The 17,704-nt window shown below is 38.6% G+C and overlaps 1 protein-coding gene across 3 annotated transcripts in view; it reads right to left on the bottom strand.

The window, feature by feature from the left end:
• The window catches only part of soga1 (suppressor of glucose, autophagy associated 1), a 257,223-nt gene that overhangs the window by 12,743 nt on the left and 226,776 nt on the right, over window positions 1-17,704 (bottom strand). For 2 of the 3 annotated variants that reach the window (XM_055166396.1, XM_055166398.1), the window contains exons 11-15: window positions 17,354-17,485; window positions 7,994-8,086; window positions 7,329-7,559; window positions 6,407-6,505; window positions 6,162-6,329 (exon numbers count right to left, since the gene is read on the bottom strand). In XM_055166396.1, the coding sequence (XP_055022371.1) occupies window positions 6,162-6,329; window positions 6,407-6,505; window positions 7,329-7,559; window positions 7,994-8,086; window positions 17,354-17,485 (723 nt within the window). The remainder of the gene's footprint in view (window positions 1-6,161; window positions 6,330-6,406; window positions 6,506-7,328; window positions 7,560-7,993; window positions 8,087-17,353; window positions 17,486-17,704) is intronic. The other variant, XM_055166397.1, reaches the window with a different exon arrangement.

Raw genomic sequence — 17,704 nt, 5'->3', positions numbered from 1 at the left:
TAATTAAATGCATCGAGTATTATATTTATTTAGTTATCTGACCCCGATGTTGTAATATAGAGTTACACGACCGGTCAGAAGTTTTAGAACACCCTAATTTTTCCAGTTATTTATTGCAATTCAAGTCGTGCAAGTCCAATGAAGAGCTTGAAATGGTACAAAGGTAAAAACTGAACAGACAGAGGTTAAAAAAAAAGATAAAAGATACAAAACACAAGTCTGAGTTATGCCAAAGCTACTTCAGGAAAAAAGAACAAGATGGTAAAACTTGAAAACATGGAGCGTCCAGCACAGTCTCCAGACTTAAACCCCATCGAGCTGATTTGGGATGAACTGGACAGAAGAGTGAAAGCCAAGAAACCTGCAAGTGTCACACATTTATGGGAACTTCTGTGACAGACTTGGGAAGAACTTTCTGAAGAATATTTGATTTTCTATTGTAAAAAGAACGAGCCACGAGTGTGTTCAGCTGTTATATCTGCCAAAGGTGGACACATTCATGAATCAAAAGTTTAAGATACGTTTTGGTCAACAGTAAACAGTAAAAAGCTGGAAAAAATGTGACCGGTAGTGTATATTCAACAAACCCTGTGCTCTTATAGTTTTAAAACAGGTAGTAGAATCAAAACTGAACCTGAGCTGCCAGTGGCTTAACCTGCAGCTGGAGGACACAAACTTCTCTCTCATTCTCAGCACATGGTCAGGCTGTGTCGTATGTGAAAGCTCAGAACCTCCAGAAATCACTCTCTGAGCTGCAGAGGCTGCACTAGCACTGATTCAGGATCAGCTGTGTTGGTTTTTAGGTAGTGACCGTTCAGATCAGAGAAAGGCATTTTTAGGTTTGAAGGTGCTTTGTGTAACTTTTCTGGTGGAGGTGATGTTATTGCTTTGTCTGTAATGTTTCAAAGTATGGCATTAAACCTTTCTATCTTCATGGAGACCAAGTTACAGGTCAGATCTGTGGAGAGGCGACCCCGCTCACAGTCACAATGCATGTTTTTCTAGATCAAACTTTTGCATCGAGTGAGCTACTTTTAGAAAACGGAAACACTGGAGAGCTACTCATTTTAGCGATCGCAATCAAATCGAAACTGAGTGGATATAAGAGGGCCTTAGATGTTGTACAGTTAGATGCCTTTAAAACATAAATCCATTATCCATTTATCAGTGTACAAAGCTCAAACTAACACATTTACAATAGTAATTAATCAAAGTTGTTCACCATCATACGTAATTCAGAAACTCTTTGGCGAGCTACTTAAAACAGGGTGGAGAGCTACTGGTAGCTCCCTTACCCACAGGTTGGAGACCCCTGTTCTAGATATTTTTGAGCAATATAACCACATGTAATTGAATAAATGTAAAGCAGAACTGTTTAATGTCATACTGTGGAACATTCCAGCCAGAGAAATGACAGTGATAACTAGTGGTTCTCACTTACATATCCTTAACAAATCTGGTTTGAATATTTGCTTCATATAGTTTTCTACCATATGGTACAAGATTAGGTTGAAAAACCTCTTACTTTTTGAGTAATGAGATTTTTTATTAAGAAAGGTCATGGTAACAGAGGGAAAAGTAACGGAGGGAAAATTGTGCAAACAAGTAGAAGGTGCATGATTTTACATAATTTGTCGCTTTTTTCTTCCCAATACTTTAATATTACTTCAAAATGAAAGGAAACTATTTCTATAAAATATGTCAGTCCTTCCAAGCAAATTTTTATCATTTTAAATACATTTTTTTTGAAAAATCATGAACCTTCATCAACAGTTCAAAGATGGAATAACACAAGATATGATGAAATACATCTATTTATTTACATGATTTGCAGGTCTTTGAAATTTGGGAAATAATTTTTGTTCCATGTTTCATACATGGTCTGTTTAAAACGTATGTAACTTTAGAACCAAAAATGGTACAGGAAAAAGGTCAACAGTTTCATAAACTAGAGTACATATGTATCTGTTCAATACATTTTTATATCAGATGCATTAACTTGAATTTTTGGCCTTGCTGTTTACTTCTGCTTGACCGGGTCCATCTCCATAGAAACAAGCAGGTGATGAACCCCCAACAAAAACGTTACATAGTGCATCTTTAAACCAAAATATAACAAACATCTTGGTCATCATGCCCATTGTTTTTGCTACTTAAGAATAAATCAGAATTACAATTATAATCAGTAAAAGCTCCTGTTGATTTGAACATCTTTATCTCAAATCTGAGGAAACAGTTGGATCATGTTTATTAAAAAAAAAAATTAAAAGTTCTTAAATACTCTATATAATATTACATACATTCATAGTATCAGAAATATAACGCCACCTCCTCGTGTTGTCAATAAAGAGTTCTTTTTACTGATGGTTTGCTTAAGGTTTATTGTGGCTTGTATAGGATGCCTTTGATGCCACCAAAATCACCCTGACCCATAGGTAGAGGTACCTTTTAACATAACTTTATTCACTTTATTTTAACTTTATTTGACTTCTTTGCCGACACGCTACACTACACCAGGCGTGCCTCTCTATCCAGGGGTCCAGCGGAACTGAACAAAACAGTGACAGTTCCTACCTGCTGACTACCAAAATAAAAGCAGGAAATCTTCTCTTAAGTGTATATTACATATTATTAAAGTAAATCAAAATTATGGCAGTAAAAAGCAATTATTGTGTTTATGGATTATGTTTACGCATTTAGAGAATTACCTATAATTATTTTCTTATTACTATTATTACTATTATTCTTATTCTAAATACTTTCTATCCCTCTTCTCATTCAAAGAGGATTTCGTTGTTTAATTTGTTTGGTTTGTTTTGTAAAAAAAAGAAGATACCCTGATATTAATCAATACTAAACTAATATCAATACTCAGATACTCATTTGAAGTATTAATCGATTAAAAAATGTGGCCTTTCTTGAATAATTTTAGAATCATTTTGATCTATATCAGAATAGAATAAGAGCGTATGGAAACATTAACAAACTAAACTATTATTTTGTGTTAGAAAATAAAATCACTGCAGTATCTGATTCTCTCCAACTTTTCCTTAGGATCAAAATCTAATACGACATCTAGTATTGCATCAACACTATTCTATCTGTCAATTATTTCAGTGTAATATAAGTGGGCTCAGCGGCCAATTTAACAACGCTCACTTTCGTTTACTGTCACAGTTACCGCCAATACAACCATCGGGCTAAAACTTGACGGCCAGAACATAACCAAAACGCCGCCTCTCATCACTTCTCGCCGCTAAACTGCTCGCTCTAATCTAATCTTGACGTCGTGACGGCTTGTTTATCGAGGTGAACAGTGCCTGTAATTCCCCTGCTTGTTCCTGCGTGGAGTTTTCAGATTGAGACATGGGCTGAGGAGCAGGAGAAGGGAGGGAGAGGAGGAAGAGGGAGGAAGAGGGAGGAAGAGGGAGGGGCTGGAGCAGAGCCAGGAGGCGGAGGTGCCGATGATGTGGTTGGCTGAGCGGACATTTATCAAATCTCTCCGGTATCCACACACTCGATGCGTTTTTGCTCCTTCTTGGGGACACACATTGACTTGTATTTGTTTCCCTGAGACTGATTCTTACCTTAAACCAGAGTTAGTCAATACTTGCATAACATTAACACAACACAAAGGTGCATTGTGTAACTTTGTGTAAAATTGTGTAACCGTTTTTGTTTGATATGTCATTGCTCTAAACAGCTCTACCTTACATTTATTCGGTAACACTTTATAATAACTACACCTTATTTAGCCTTAATAAAGCATGAACAAAGACTTACTTAATAATGATTCACGCTTAGTAACTACTTAATTAGTACCTGAATTAGCACTTAACTTGCACTTAATTCACCTGTGCTGTAAATAGTTACTCATAAGTATTTCTTACTTAATTACTCATGAACTAACCATTTGTGTGTGCATTTGTAAATGCATATTTAAGTCCAAACTTGAGCATTTATTAATGATTAGTAAGCCATGAGAGAATGATTTACTAATAATGCATTACTGTTTCTCTGGAATTTGACCAACCTTAACAAATGCTTAATAAAGCATAATTAGTCTTCACTTTAGAAAAACTCTCAGAAAGACTTAACTAACAGATAACAGCCGCCTGAATGATCATTGCATTGCATTATTAGTAAATCATTCTCTCATGGCTTACTAATCATTAATAAATGCTCAAATTTGTACTTAAATATGCATTTGTAAACATGCAAATGGTTCGTTCATGAGTAATTAAGAAGTATTGAGTTTCTATTTACAGCACAGGCGAATTAAGTGCAAGTTAAGTGCTAATTCAGGTAGTAATTAAGTAGTTACTAAGCGTGAATCATTATTAATTAAGTCTTTGTTCATGCTTTATTAAGGCTAAATAAGGTGTAGTTATTATAAAGTGTTACCATTTATTCAATTACAGGTGCTTTTAGAGCTCAAAAATACCTTGAAAAACAGGAATTCTGACTGTGAGTGGGGTCGCCTCTCCACAGATGTGACCTATTAACTTGGTCTGGTTTGGTCTCCATGATGATAGAAAGGTTTAAAGCCATACTGTGAAACATTCTAAACAAAGCAATAACATCTCCATGGAGAAAAGCATTTGACGGACCCTACACCAGAAAAGTTACACAAAGCACTTTTATCCATAGTCACTACTTTTTTTTCCAGAATGTTTCACAGTGTGGCATTAAACTGTTCTATCTTCATGGAAACCAAAACAGACCAAGTTACAGGTCAGATCTGTGGAGAGGCAACCTCGCTCACAGCCCTTTTTTCCATGGAATTTTTGAACTATAAAACCACCTGTAATTGAATAAATGTAAGGTAGAACTGTTTAATGTCACACTGTGGAACATTTCAGGCAGAGCAATGACATCTCCATAGAAACAAGCAGGTGACAGACCCCAGTCAAAAGATTACACAGTGTATCTTTATACCTATAGGTATAGGCTGCTATGGGCATCTACAGTGGCTGATCCCATCAGATCTCAGAAGCTCAGCAGGGCCGGGCCTGGTTAGTACTTGGATGAGAGACACTGGGAATTCCTGGTGCCCAAAAACTGTGGTTGTGTCCTTAGGCAAGACACTTCACCCACACTGCTTTGTATGAAAGTGGTGAGTGCGTGTTGGTGGTGGTCGGAGGGACTGGAGGGATTGGCAGCCTTGCTTCCGTCAATCTGCCCCAGGGCAGCTGTGGCTACAGTAGTAGTTTACCACCACAGAGTGTGAGATGAATAAATAATGAACTGTACAGCACTTTGGGTCTCTTGAAAGGCGCTATACAAATGCAATGATTACTTAATAATTAACTATGTTGATCTAATAGTAAAGAATTTAAAGGGCACATATTAGACTATTTTCTGATTTATGTTAAAATGTTGTTTCCTCATCATAGAAATGCCACATCTCTGTTGAACTAACTTAAAATTACCACTTCATAACATCACAAGGTGGAACAGAGCACTTTTAGCTATGGAGATGTAGACAGACTAATAATAAAGGGTAAATCAAACACATGTGAATGAAACAAAACACAACTCCAGGTCCAGGTCCAGTAACAAGATTCCAACATGACTTAAAACTCACAACGGTCAACTGTGTGTGTATAAAGATCATGTCAGATTTGACAAGATGTTTTCCTCTCACTCTCCCCCTACAAGACGCTGTGTCTCTTGTGCAGTGTCAAAGAAGAGTTATAATGGATATTTGAATAACATTTAAAACAGAAATTCAGACACTCTCCAGGCAACAGTTTGTTTGGCCTCCAGATGGGGATGTGAGGGGATTAAATCTGATCATTTAATCATTTTGGAACATTCCCAAATTGTTTTTAAAGTAATAATAATACGTTTATAGTCTGGGGATTTCATAAAAGTGAATAAGAGTATTACATCTAAACTGCTCCAGGACCTCGCTTGATTTCACAGTCGCTCATTTTTTTATATTTTTTTGGAATATCGGACTAAGCCTCAGCAGCTTTAGAGTCTGTGCTGTGAATTATAATAATCCAGCACAATAAAAATGAAATCAGGTATACATGTGGCTCTTTAAAAGCACGACAGACTAACTATAAGGTTGGTGGTTTGATCCCTGACTCTCATGTTGTTGTGTCCTTGAGCAATACAGACTCATTTTCTAATAAGTAGAGTTTATATTGTACCTGTGAGATGATATTTTTCAGCTCGGCGCGCTCCACTTCCCACGACGCCTTGGCTTTTGCGAACTGCTGCGTGAGCTCTTGGGATCCCTGTCTCTCCTGATGTAACTCTGCGCTCAGGTCCTGCAGCGCCACCCTCAGGTCAGCCAGCGTACTGCTCACTGCACTTGACTATACGAAGAAGCAAGAACATCGGTTAGTTTTAGTACTTTAGACATGACAGTGAAGTGCAGTAGTAGTATTTGTACCTTTATAGTAGGACTGACAGGGTGTGCGTCTGCAGCCTGGTGGGAGGGGCTACGGTTCTCTTCATCCAAAAGGAGGTAAAGGTCCTTCAGGCTGTTTATCTGTAAAACATCAGAACATATATTCAGCTTTTTTTATTATTATTGTTATTTTTATTATGGTTGCTGCTGATATTGTGTTTTGTATCTACTTTCAAATGAAATAATGGAACATGTAACTTGGGTCTCTCCTGCCTGTCTCTGGGTCTTATGTGGGCCACATCTGGGGGACAAAAGCTACTTAATGATACCCAGCCCTACCCACTAAGAAGTTGCTGATACGATACATATCTCAATACAGTGAGCTTTTGATTCGATACGATATATTCCAAATCGATTCTGTGCGGTTCAGAACAAAATAAAGCTCATGTAAACCACTTCTTGTGCAAAGTTAATCATCAAACCAGAGAAAATGTCAAATGTGTTGCATAAAAAAGTTTCCTTCCTCTGAGCAAACAACAAAACTGTAGCGCTGTAACAAAATAATTTAGTAAAATATACTAAAAAATACTGTATATTTTGATATTTTTGCACACCCCTATTAGTGAGGACAACTAATATATTTTGTTTATTGGCCAGTAGAAACCAGTGTAAATATTATAATTTTAGGAAGTTTAATTTGTGATTACTTGTATGATTCTGGTTAGAAGTAACTTTTAAAATGAGTCCTTTTGATGCCACTTTATAACTACACATTTAAAAATGTAGATAAGTAAGTAAGTACCTGTTTTTAAAATGTAGTTTTAGAGTAAAAGTATTTCACACTTTTGAGAACAGGTTGTGTGAGAAGTGTTTCATGAGTGACACTGATTACATAACACTCCAACTGAATTATCACCAAAATTATCTCTTTTTTCTCTTGAGTAAATTCTCCCCAGACCCTGACCTCGAGCACGTCCTTCCACTGAGCGTCCTTGCCCCCCTGGACCCTCCACTGTTTGAGGAGACAGCGCAGTTTGAGGCTGAGCAGGAGCAGCGTGTGTTTGAGGTGCTGATTCTCCTGCAGCAGGAGGCTCCTCTCCTGGGTCCAGAGCCTCTGGTGCAGTCGGGCCTGGAGCCCCACGCTCTGCAGCTGGAAGTCTCTCCTCACCAGGGCCTTGTGCTGCTCCTCCTGCAACTGGAGAGCCACAGTGTCAGTGTGCACTGTGTCCTTTGAGATGGGATCACAACACACTTTGATCATTGCAAACACTAACATGTAAATTATGGTTAGACCAATAATTCATCGATATTCATTACATCTTATTTTCATCTTATCTCTTATTTTGGGTTGCCAGATCCTAAAACCAGCTAGGACTCTCTCTATTTTGCCTGTCCTCGAAATGCAAGTTAAGCTACTGGGAAGGTTCAGTTGTGATTGTAATATTTTCTTTTTGTAGTAAGAGCCAGAGCCTACACACCTTCTGTTTAAAATCATCTCGAGCTATAAATGACTTTCACAAAGCAGAGAATACTTGGAACAGGTGTGGATTCAAGCACAGACACTTAAAGCGAATGGCCTGATGGCGTAAGTACTAAACATACTGAAGGAACATTACTTTGGAAACTGACCTGTGTGACTTTATGAGTGAGTTCTGAGTGAGATTTCCTCTCCCTGTCCAGCTCCTCCTGAGTTTGGGACAGCTGCGTCTGAAGATCTGAGCACTGGAAGAGACAAAGACATAAAATATCAGCATAGAGAAAAATATAGATAGATTTTCATTACGCGATTTTTGTCAAATTTTCATTTGGCGTGCTTGTTTCAAATTCAGCAACATTTTGTATTAAAATGAAAGATAGAGATGTAAAAATATCTAAATCTCATGGTACGATATTTATTACGATATTTTGGAAAGGCTAATATAATTGTAAATGGGACACTTTTTTGCTTTTAAAACACCTTGACAAGATTTTGGTGTGAATTATTTCCGTCATAATCCCAAGAATTCAAGTAAAAACATATTTCTTCATGTTGTTTGCACTGAAATGAATCATGGGATATGTAGTTCCAGATGTTCATAAGTTGTTGCTACTATAAAACAATGCATTTAAGCAAAGGAACTTGTAATTCGATGTATTTGTGACAGTCCACGAGACTTTTGACGATACAATATCACAGTATTTGGTTTTTGTTACATCTCTAATGTAAAATGTCAGCTACCTCTATGCAGAAAAGCAAGGTCAACTAAATCCTGCATATTTAGGTTGAATTCTCTCAAACAGAAAACACTCTGTTCCACCTTGTGATGTCATGTGGTAATACAGAAAGTGCTCCACTGTGTTTTTAAACTCTTACACTCGTCACTAGAATCATTTAGATCATTTCAGCCCTTGCCTTGCTGATTTCAACTGAACAAAAAGGAAAAAGGTAAAACACAATGGACTCCAGGCACTCCAAAGAAGTAAAAATCGCACGAGGAAAGCCCTGAGCCCTGATGAAGACTATTTTGGTCGAAAGATGTTGGCTTTGGTCATCTAAATAAAGGCCTTTAAACTACATTTTTCGATTTTTTACTTTTTTGGAGTGCCTGGAGTCCGTTGTGTTTTAAGTTTTGATCCTTTTTTCCAAGCGCACCTTCTACCTGCTCCCACTGACTGGAACACCTGCAGCAAACAGCCACATTTTTTGTTTTTTCTGTACAAAAGGAAAACTTGAAAACTGCAGCTTCATGACATCACAAGGTGGAGATGTGTGAATGAAACTAAACACAACTCCAGGTCTGTTTTTGAGAAGGTAACAACATTATAACGTGACTAAAAGCTCACAAGAATCAGTTTTCCGTAATATAGGACCTTTAAAATTCACATAGGCCTACTACTATTTTGGTATTCTAATATAAATTAATACTAAACGCCTTTTCCTCGACCCACTTCTTCGTTATTGCTGTGTTCCCCGCGCTACACTACAGCCTGGCTTCTGTGACATGACACATAGCACAAATAGCACAAGTGTGGGGTCGCGTAACGAGTCAGATAGGTTCCGTAGTGGTCTTTAAATCACACCTCCGGTTCCCCCCTAACCCTCCCACGCCTGCACACGGGCCATTAGCTCTGGTGTGATCCATCGACCCGGCCTTGTACCACTAATGTCCTCCCTCTAACCCTTGGGGACAAAATGTACTGGCCGAGAGGAGCCACGATAACACGAAACAGCACATAAACAACAAAGCGACCGGATATATGTTATAGTGATTGTTGTGTGTTTTTGAGTAATGGGCTAATAACGCAAGACCACCTTCAAATCAGTGCTGGAACGTAACAAAGTAAAGGTAGAAAAGTACTGTACGTAAGTAAAAAGTTGTAGGTATCTGTACTTTACTTAAAGATGTAACGTTTCTGGTCGAGGGTTCGCAATCTCCTTGTCTTCATGGCGATGTTGTTGCTTAGTCTGAAATGTCCCAGTATTAGGCATGTAACAATAATCAAAATATCGTGATATTGTATCGTCAAAAGTCTCACAATAATACGGTGAGCTGTCACAATATATCGAATTACAAGTTCCTTTGCTTAAATGCATGGTTTTATAGTAGTAACAGCTTATAAACATCGGGAACTACTGTTACGACCCAGCTCGTTTGGGGTGAGGGAAATAACAAAAATAAAAACCAAGAAAATGTAAAATGGAATAAATTAAATAATGTTTAATTAACAGGAATGTAAAGGTAAATTAACAAAAGACTAAAAATATACAGAAAGCAACCTAAACTAAGAAACAGAACAACAGAATAAACAGAGTTTTGTGTCACAAAAGGGGTCACGCAGGCTTACAAAAAACGAGTGGATAAAACTTAGGGACACAAACTAAACTAAAACACAAGTTCCCCAAATTAAACCACATAAACCCACAAACAGAATCGAGTGACCTAAATCAAAAAAGGCACAAAACAGAACTAAACTAAACACGAACACAAAATGGCAGACTGGCCACCAAGGCCAGCAGCCCCGAACAGGTGCTGTAATCTCCTTAAATAGGGGGCGGTGGCTGCAGGTGAGGTGGGCGTCGACCTGCCCCACCAATCAAAAACGAAGGCTCCCACAGCAGGAATCCAGGTGTGTCAGCAAACTTATTTAGAACACACAGAACAAACGACAATCCAAGGCCTAGGGACGTAACAACTACATATCCCATGATTCATTTCAGCCCAGACAACATGAAGAAATATGTCTTTACTTGAATTCTTGGGATTATGACGGAAATAATTCACACCAAACTCTTGTAAAGGTATTTTAAAACCATCTACAATTATATTAGCCTCCTCAAAATATCGCAAAAAATATCGTACCGTGAGATGCATATCGTAAAAATATCGAGAGATTTGGATATCGTATCGTATTTACATCCCTAAACGGTGTGGCATTAAACGTGTCCATCTTGCGTTTACTTTATTAACATGGGTTTTTATTGACCTAAAAGCTTGCATTCTTACTGTGAGGGGGTTTGTCTCTCCACAGATCTGACATGTAACTTGGCACTATGGCATCACCTACTGTCTCCATAGAGATAAATAAGTACAATGCCATACGGTGGAACATTCCAGGCAACATTTACACGGAGAGAAGCTGGTGACTGTGCATGTTAAAGTGGATATTTTTTACTTTTACTTCACAACATTTGAGAGCAGGTATCTGTACTTTCTACTTTCTCCACTACATTTTTTAACTAGACTGAAAAGTAAAAGTATTTTTTATATATATCATCTGAGACTTGATGAAAGCCCTGAGGAGCTTATCTGTAGTTTGAGCAAACAGAAATATACAAATAAAAAAGCTCGGAAAATAATATGAATTTAGTTGTTTCTGTTGAACAAAACTGAGTGAAAATCTTTATCAAAATCAATACGTCTGAAGCCTTATAAGACCTCAAAATCTGTAATAAATAAATAAAATAAAATAAATGTACTTTTTAACAATTTTTAGTCAATTTTTTTATGTGATAATTTTACTTTTATTTGAGTTTTTTTTTTTTTTTTTGTTCCGGTATCTGTACTTTTATTTTAGTAACAAAAGTGAGTACTTGCAAATAGAGGCTTTGCACCGTCTCGTGACCCCTGTAGCAACGGTAACTACGCCGCCATGACACCGGCAACACTATGTCATCGACTTCAGCAGCATCGGAGAAACATGGGCAGGTTTTGTTGTGTATTTGGTTGTTTTAGACGCTCTGAAAGGGATAAAATGATTTGTTTCTTCACTGTTCCTCTGGAAATGACTCATCAGGAGCTCAAACAAGGGAATTATCGAAAAAAAGACAGAAATTATGGTTAGAGAACATAAACTGCAAAGAGATTTCCTGTGGCACCATCAAGACACACTCACATCACTTTCATCAAGGTATTTGCTATTTAAATTGTTTCATAGTTTATTAATGAGAGAAGCAAATTTACTGAACTAAAATGTAAAAAGAAAACATTTGCAGTGTGAGCGGCAGTAGAAACTGTATCTTCCAGCGCACATATAAACATGTCACTCGTCGTAGGACCCATGTTTTCTTTATTGTCTTGCTTATCCACAACTATGTCTTCTAGAATTAATCACTTTTTGCGAGTGGATCTTTCTAACGCTCGCGAGGATCTTTTCATGGCCGATTCTTTCGAGGTTCGGCTCACAGAGCTCTTTAACTCGTGCGTCATGTTGGTCAGAGGAAACAATTTAAATAGCAAATACCTTGATGAAACTTCGAGTGTCTTGATGGTACCATTGGAAATCTCTTTGCAGTTTATGTTCTCTAGCCATAATCCGCGTCTTGTTTTCGATAATTCCCTTGTTTGATCCTGATGAGTCATTTCCAGAGGAACAGTGAAGAAACGATTCGTTTTATCTCGTTCAGAGCGTCTAGAACAACCAAATACACAACACTGCCCGTGTTTCTCCGATGCTGCTGAAGTCAATGACATAGTGTTGCCCGGTGTCATGGCGGCGTAGGTACCGTTGCTACAGGGGTCGCGAGACGGTGCAAAGCCTCTATAGAGCCTCTGAACTGTCCAGAACCTGGAGGACTAACGGTTGAGTGAGAGAGGGAGGGGGCGGAGTCTGGAAATATAAGAAACACTGTGATTGGACGTCCATTTCAAACTCCGCCCCCTGCAGCCAGGCGTTTGCAACTAGAAGCACCTGTCTGTAATCAGGGCAGTGCTGTGTAATGTCACGTAGCACTTGAACTTTCAGAGGTCAGTGGAGGCAGCACACTCAGCTTTCGAACACAAAGCTGCAAAATTGACTTAGTTTGCACAAAAAATTCCTGCTCAAACACCGTATAAACAGTGTAGTAGCCAGAAAGCTGATTTAGTGTTCAGTTCCGCTTTAATCTGTCTCTCTCTTTTTAGTATCTCCTCTTTTTAGTGTCTATTTTGTCCCATGATTCAGTGCCAATTCCAGTGACACGCACACACACACACACACACACACACACACACACACATAGGGCTGGTTGCTATAGAAACCGTGTGCAAATGTCAAACAAACAGAGCCGTTGATTTGCTCTGAGCGACTGTGCTTAATGATGACAGCTCTGTTTGTGTACGAGCGCCTGTTGCTGAGAGAGAGAGAAGTGTCCCTCGTGAGCCGCCGTACATGTGTTTGTGTGCATATAAACTTTAATAACCTTTGTGTACAGGGAGAAAAATTTGAGGTCCAACGAATGTTCAAAACTCACTGGTGGTACTGCATAAAGCTATCAAAGTAAACATAAGATAATATTTTAATGCGATCAGAGTAATAGAGACGTATTTGTAAAGTTTCAGATAACATTATTATTATTTTTGTGTAAATGGGGGCGTTGAATCGGTCCAGGTAATGATGTAAAGTGAAGCATCAGGTTTTATTTTATTGTCTAAAATACTGAGAAACTAAAATATCTGATGATTAAATGAACTAATATCCTTAACAGTATTTTGTATTTCATATAAAAATATATTTAGCATTATGAAATGTGTAAGTAACTGTATTATGTCCATCACCTGCTTGTCTTCATAGTCATGTTATTAATTTGCCTAGAATGTTCCACGGAATGGCATACATCTTTCTGCCGCAGTGTTGTTTTGGTCAAAAAAGTACTTGATGCAAGAAAGCAATGTTTAAAGGTGTAGTATGTAACTTTTCTGATGGGAGGTCCGCCACTTGCTTGTTTCAATGAGTGTGTATACATGCACATCAATAACCCGGTTATTAGCCATATCCCGGTTATGTCAGTATTCGGGTTACTGTGTTTACATGCGCACTGAGAAACCGGGACACTCATATCCGCGTGTACATGATCAAATGGAGTATCCCGGTTTCTTGACATAATCTTACAAATGCGCAGGCGCAAAAATTAACTTAAATCAATTTCATAAACCAGGAAAAATACAAACCGTGAGCTCCTTTAGCATAAGAAGCTAAGGAGCTACGAGATCTCCCACAATCCACTGTGCAGGTTCTTCATTAAAATCTTCTGCATAAATAAACTCAACTTTACAACATATAAACCATAAACACTATAGACACATCAGCCCGTTTGATCAGATCATTCAGCTGTGATCACATTTGTTTACGTTTTACAGAAACGAAACTTAAGACCGTTTGGCTAATTAGCATAAACTGTTAGCGGCGATAAAAACAACTTGCTCCTTGCGCCGCTGATGCGATCAGTTTCTTTTGGACTAAATGACACGACTCTGTGGATTATGTGTGTTATTTCTGTGACAGAAGAGGCGCTAATGATGGTAAGTGTGTTCCGTGCGTATAGAGTATAGGAGATAGTTCATGTTTTAGCTTTTCAGCGTCACACGAGTGCAGGTTGTACGAGTGCAGATTGTACGTGTGCAGGTTTAGCGCAGCTCTTTATTTTACAGTCATTTCACTCGTTTGGTCACTTTATTTATGTTGGTAAATTTATTTATGTGACTACTGTTGTGGTGAAAGGATGGAAAGTGTCTTTTGGACGCATGCGACTCAACTTTATGTTGCAGTAACCGGGGTACTGCGTATACATGCCACAAGTATCCCGGTTATTATCGGAATAAACCAGCTACAGTAACCCGGTTTCTAATAACCGGGATACTGCCATAACTGGGTTACTGAAACCGGGTTACTGCGTTTACATGCACCTTCAAGAAACCGGGATACTCAAAAAACCCGATCATAACCGGGTTATTGATGTGCATGTATACACACTCAATGAAGATGTTATTGCTTTGCCTTTGCCAGCATTTACCCGTATTTTCTTATTATCTTATTCAACCAAAGACAAAAAAAAAAACATGTATTCTTACTAGGGGTGTGCAAAAATATCGGAATATCGATATATCGTATCGTTTAATGTGATGATACAGTATTGATATCGTGGGCTGCTTTAACTATATCACCAAGAGTATTTTTAGGTGTGTTTTACTAAATTATTTTGTTACAGTGCTAAAGTTTTGTTGCTTGTGGAGTGAAAGGAAACTCATTTATGCGACACATTTGACATTTTTACTGTTTTGATGATTAAAATGTTTGTGTTTCATATGAACTTTGGACAAGAAGTGGTTTAACAAAGACTTTTAGTATCACAGCCATGATTTAGCCTTTATTTTTTATTGAACCGTATCGAATCGATTTGAAATATATCATATCGAATCGAAAGTGCACTGTATCGAGATATGTATCGTATCATGGCCTGTGTATCGAGGTATTTATCGTATCGGCAACTTCTTAATGATACCCAGCCCTAATTCTTACACCAAAGATGTTCATTTTGTCTTCTTTTGTACTTTAACTTCTTGGGTTCTGATTTATCTTTGGGTGGAAACAGGCAGGTGACGCCATCAGACCAAGTTACAGGACAGATCTGCGGAGAAGCGACTCCACTCACAGGAAGAACACATGTTTTAACTTCTTGGGTTCTTTTTAAAGACAATGTAGTAAAGTGTATTTACCTTGTTGACATGTTGGGGTCAGGGGGACAGTTCTGAAGATGCAGCAACAGCCGAAACATGTCAACAAGGTAAATACACTTTACTGTATTGTCTTTAAAAAGAACCCAAGAAGTTAAAGTACATAAGAAGACAAAATGAACATCTTTGGCGTAAGAATACATGTTTTTTTTTTTTGTCTTTGCTTGAATAACATAGTAAAAAAATCCAGGCAAAGCAAAAACATCTCTATGGAAACAAGAAAGTGGCAGAACCTCATCAGAAAAGTTACATGCTACACCTTTAAACATTGCTTTCTTACATCAAGTACTTTTTTGACCAAAAGAGCACTACGGCAGAAAGATGTATGGCTACTTTGTAAGGCAAAGGCAGTTCCGACACACACAAAATAGACTTGTCTTGCTCAAAGGAACCACATTTATTAACTATTAACAGCAAAAACAAGCACAATCAGAGATAGCAACCTGGTCCCCCATGAGGCATCGGTGGAGGCAGTTCACCACCACAGATGCCGAAATTGCCAATCCTTTATAATGGCGTGACCTTTCAATTGACCCGTGTGACTTCAAATGACCGATCGTCACCAAACTGTTTTTTGCAGCATCGAGCACGGGGGCTTGATCCACGTACCAAATTTGGTGACAATCGGTCCATAAATGGCGGAATTATCACGAATGGACAGACACACAAACGCAGGGTGAATACAAAACCTGGTCAACCCTTCAGGGACCAGGTAACAATTAGGATAATGATAATTAAAGGGCAACTAAAAACCAAAATCACTTTTTCTAAATGGGCCTAAAATAAAAATGTTTACCTAACCCTGGCCTTATTTTGGCATTTTAGTGCAGATTTGTTAAAAAAAATGGACGTTTGGGTCAAAGTTGTGTCTGTAACGGCCTCTTTAGGATCAACTACAGCCAGGACTAGGCATAGGCATGACTAGTCGATTAATCGATAATTGATTATTAAGAATTTCATCGATTACATTCATTTTAATCGATGACAAACTGAATGTAGGTTGCTGTGCGTAGCGTGACCAAACGGGTCCGTGCATGTGTCTCTGTGCACTCAGAAGGAGCGAGACACAAACAGTCTGCAATGTGTATTTAACGATGACTTGTACAAGAAATTCCACGCTTTCCGTTGCGTTCGGGAGTGAGTCCATGTGCACAGTGTATAAAGCAGCACATATGTTTCGGTGTCCAGTGGGAAAAAGCTTTACCAGGTGAGAGTCGCTCAATGTCGATGACGAGTCCCCACCTCCCTCCCCCGTACGGTGTCCTGGTTTTAACAAACGCAAATATGGTCACACGAACCTGTGTTCCACTGAGTCATGTCACATCAGCGCACAAGAGCAGATTTTTACTTCGCTTAATTTATGCAAATTAGCAATAAGGTTTTAAGTTTCGTTTCTTACGCAAAACTGCATTTAACACATTATAATGTCAAACGGGCTGGTTTATATGTCATAAAGTTGAATTTATTTATGCAGATTAGTAGTGCAGATAGTAATAATAATGATGATAATTTTAATATAAAAAACTTTAATGATTAATCAATAATAATTAATTCTCCCAACGATCGATTAAGAAAATTTTATCGAATGCCCATCCCTAGCCAGGACATTTGACTTTTTGGGTTGGACTAACGGCACCAATGAGTCAGATGCAGGTTATTACGTAATGAGCGCAGCCGCTGGTGTTTACGGGCGGTACGTGAGGAGCCCCTCTCACTCCTGCCCCGACCTCGCGCCACCGCAATGTCCCGCCACGTCTGGAGAAAAGGGAAACGCCGTGATCCGAGCACAAATGTCCAGCCTGTTTTAAAGTCTAGAGCGCCCCGGTCCGCACCATGTTGGATTGTTGCGGCCGTCAGTCATCGCTCCAGATTACCGCCCCGTACCTACTCCCCACAATCCGCCGAACACCGCCCACTCTGGAGGATTTTTCTGATTTTGCTTATGTGTGGAGTAAAGCTTCGGGAGGGAGTTTAATGAATCTATTAAGAGTTTTATGCCATGAATTATTTTGGAACGTACCAGTGCGTTATCTGACTCCTTCTCCTCTTGCCGTTCTTGTACATCGTCGGCGTCCGTTCCCTCGTCTGATTGGCTGCCCTCCTGGCGTTGGCCTCCGACCTCCGGCTCCGATTGGTCCCTAGAGTCAGGCTGCTGTATGCATGCATGGGCACGTTAATGACCGAACAAAACGAGACAGAAATGTGGAGGAGGAACCGTGTGAAATTAAAAAAAAACAGAGGGAGGATGACCAAAATAAAACAAGAATTTAATTAAAAAAGTACAAAATGTCATGTGAAATTTTTTGAAATAATTAAAAGTAAAAAAATAAATAAAGGGGTGATCATCACAAGACAAAAAACAGGATGTAGA

This window comes from Boleophthalmus pectinirostris, unplaced genomic scaffold, assembly GCF_026225935.1.
Source record: "Boleophthalmus pectinirostris isolate CB_2022bp ecotype Guang Dong unplaced genomic scaffold, ASM2622593v1 HiC_scaffold_8, whole genome shotgun sequence".
Taxonomy (NCBI): domain Eukaryota; kingdom Metazoa; phylum Chordata; class Actinopteri; order Gobiiformes; family Gobiidae; genus Boleophthalmus; species Boleophthalmus pectinirostris.
This window is presented reverse-complemented; position numbering and strand designations above follow the sequence as displayed.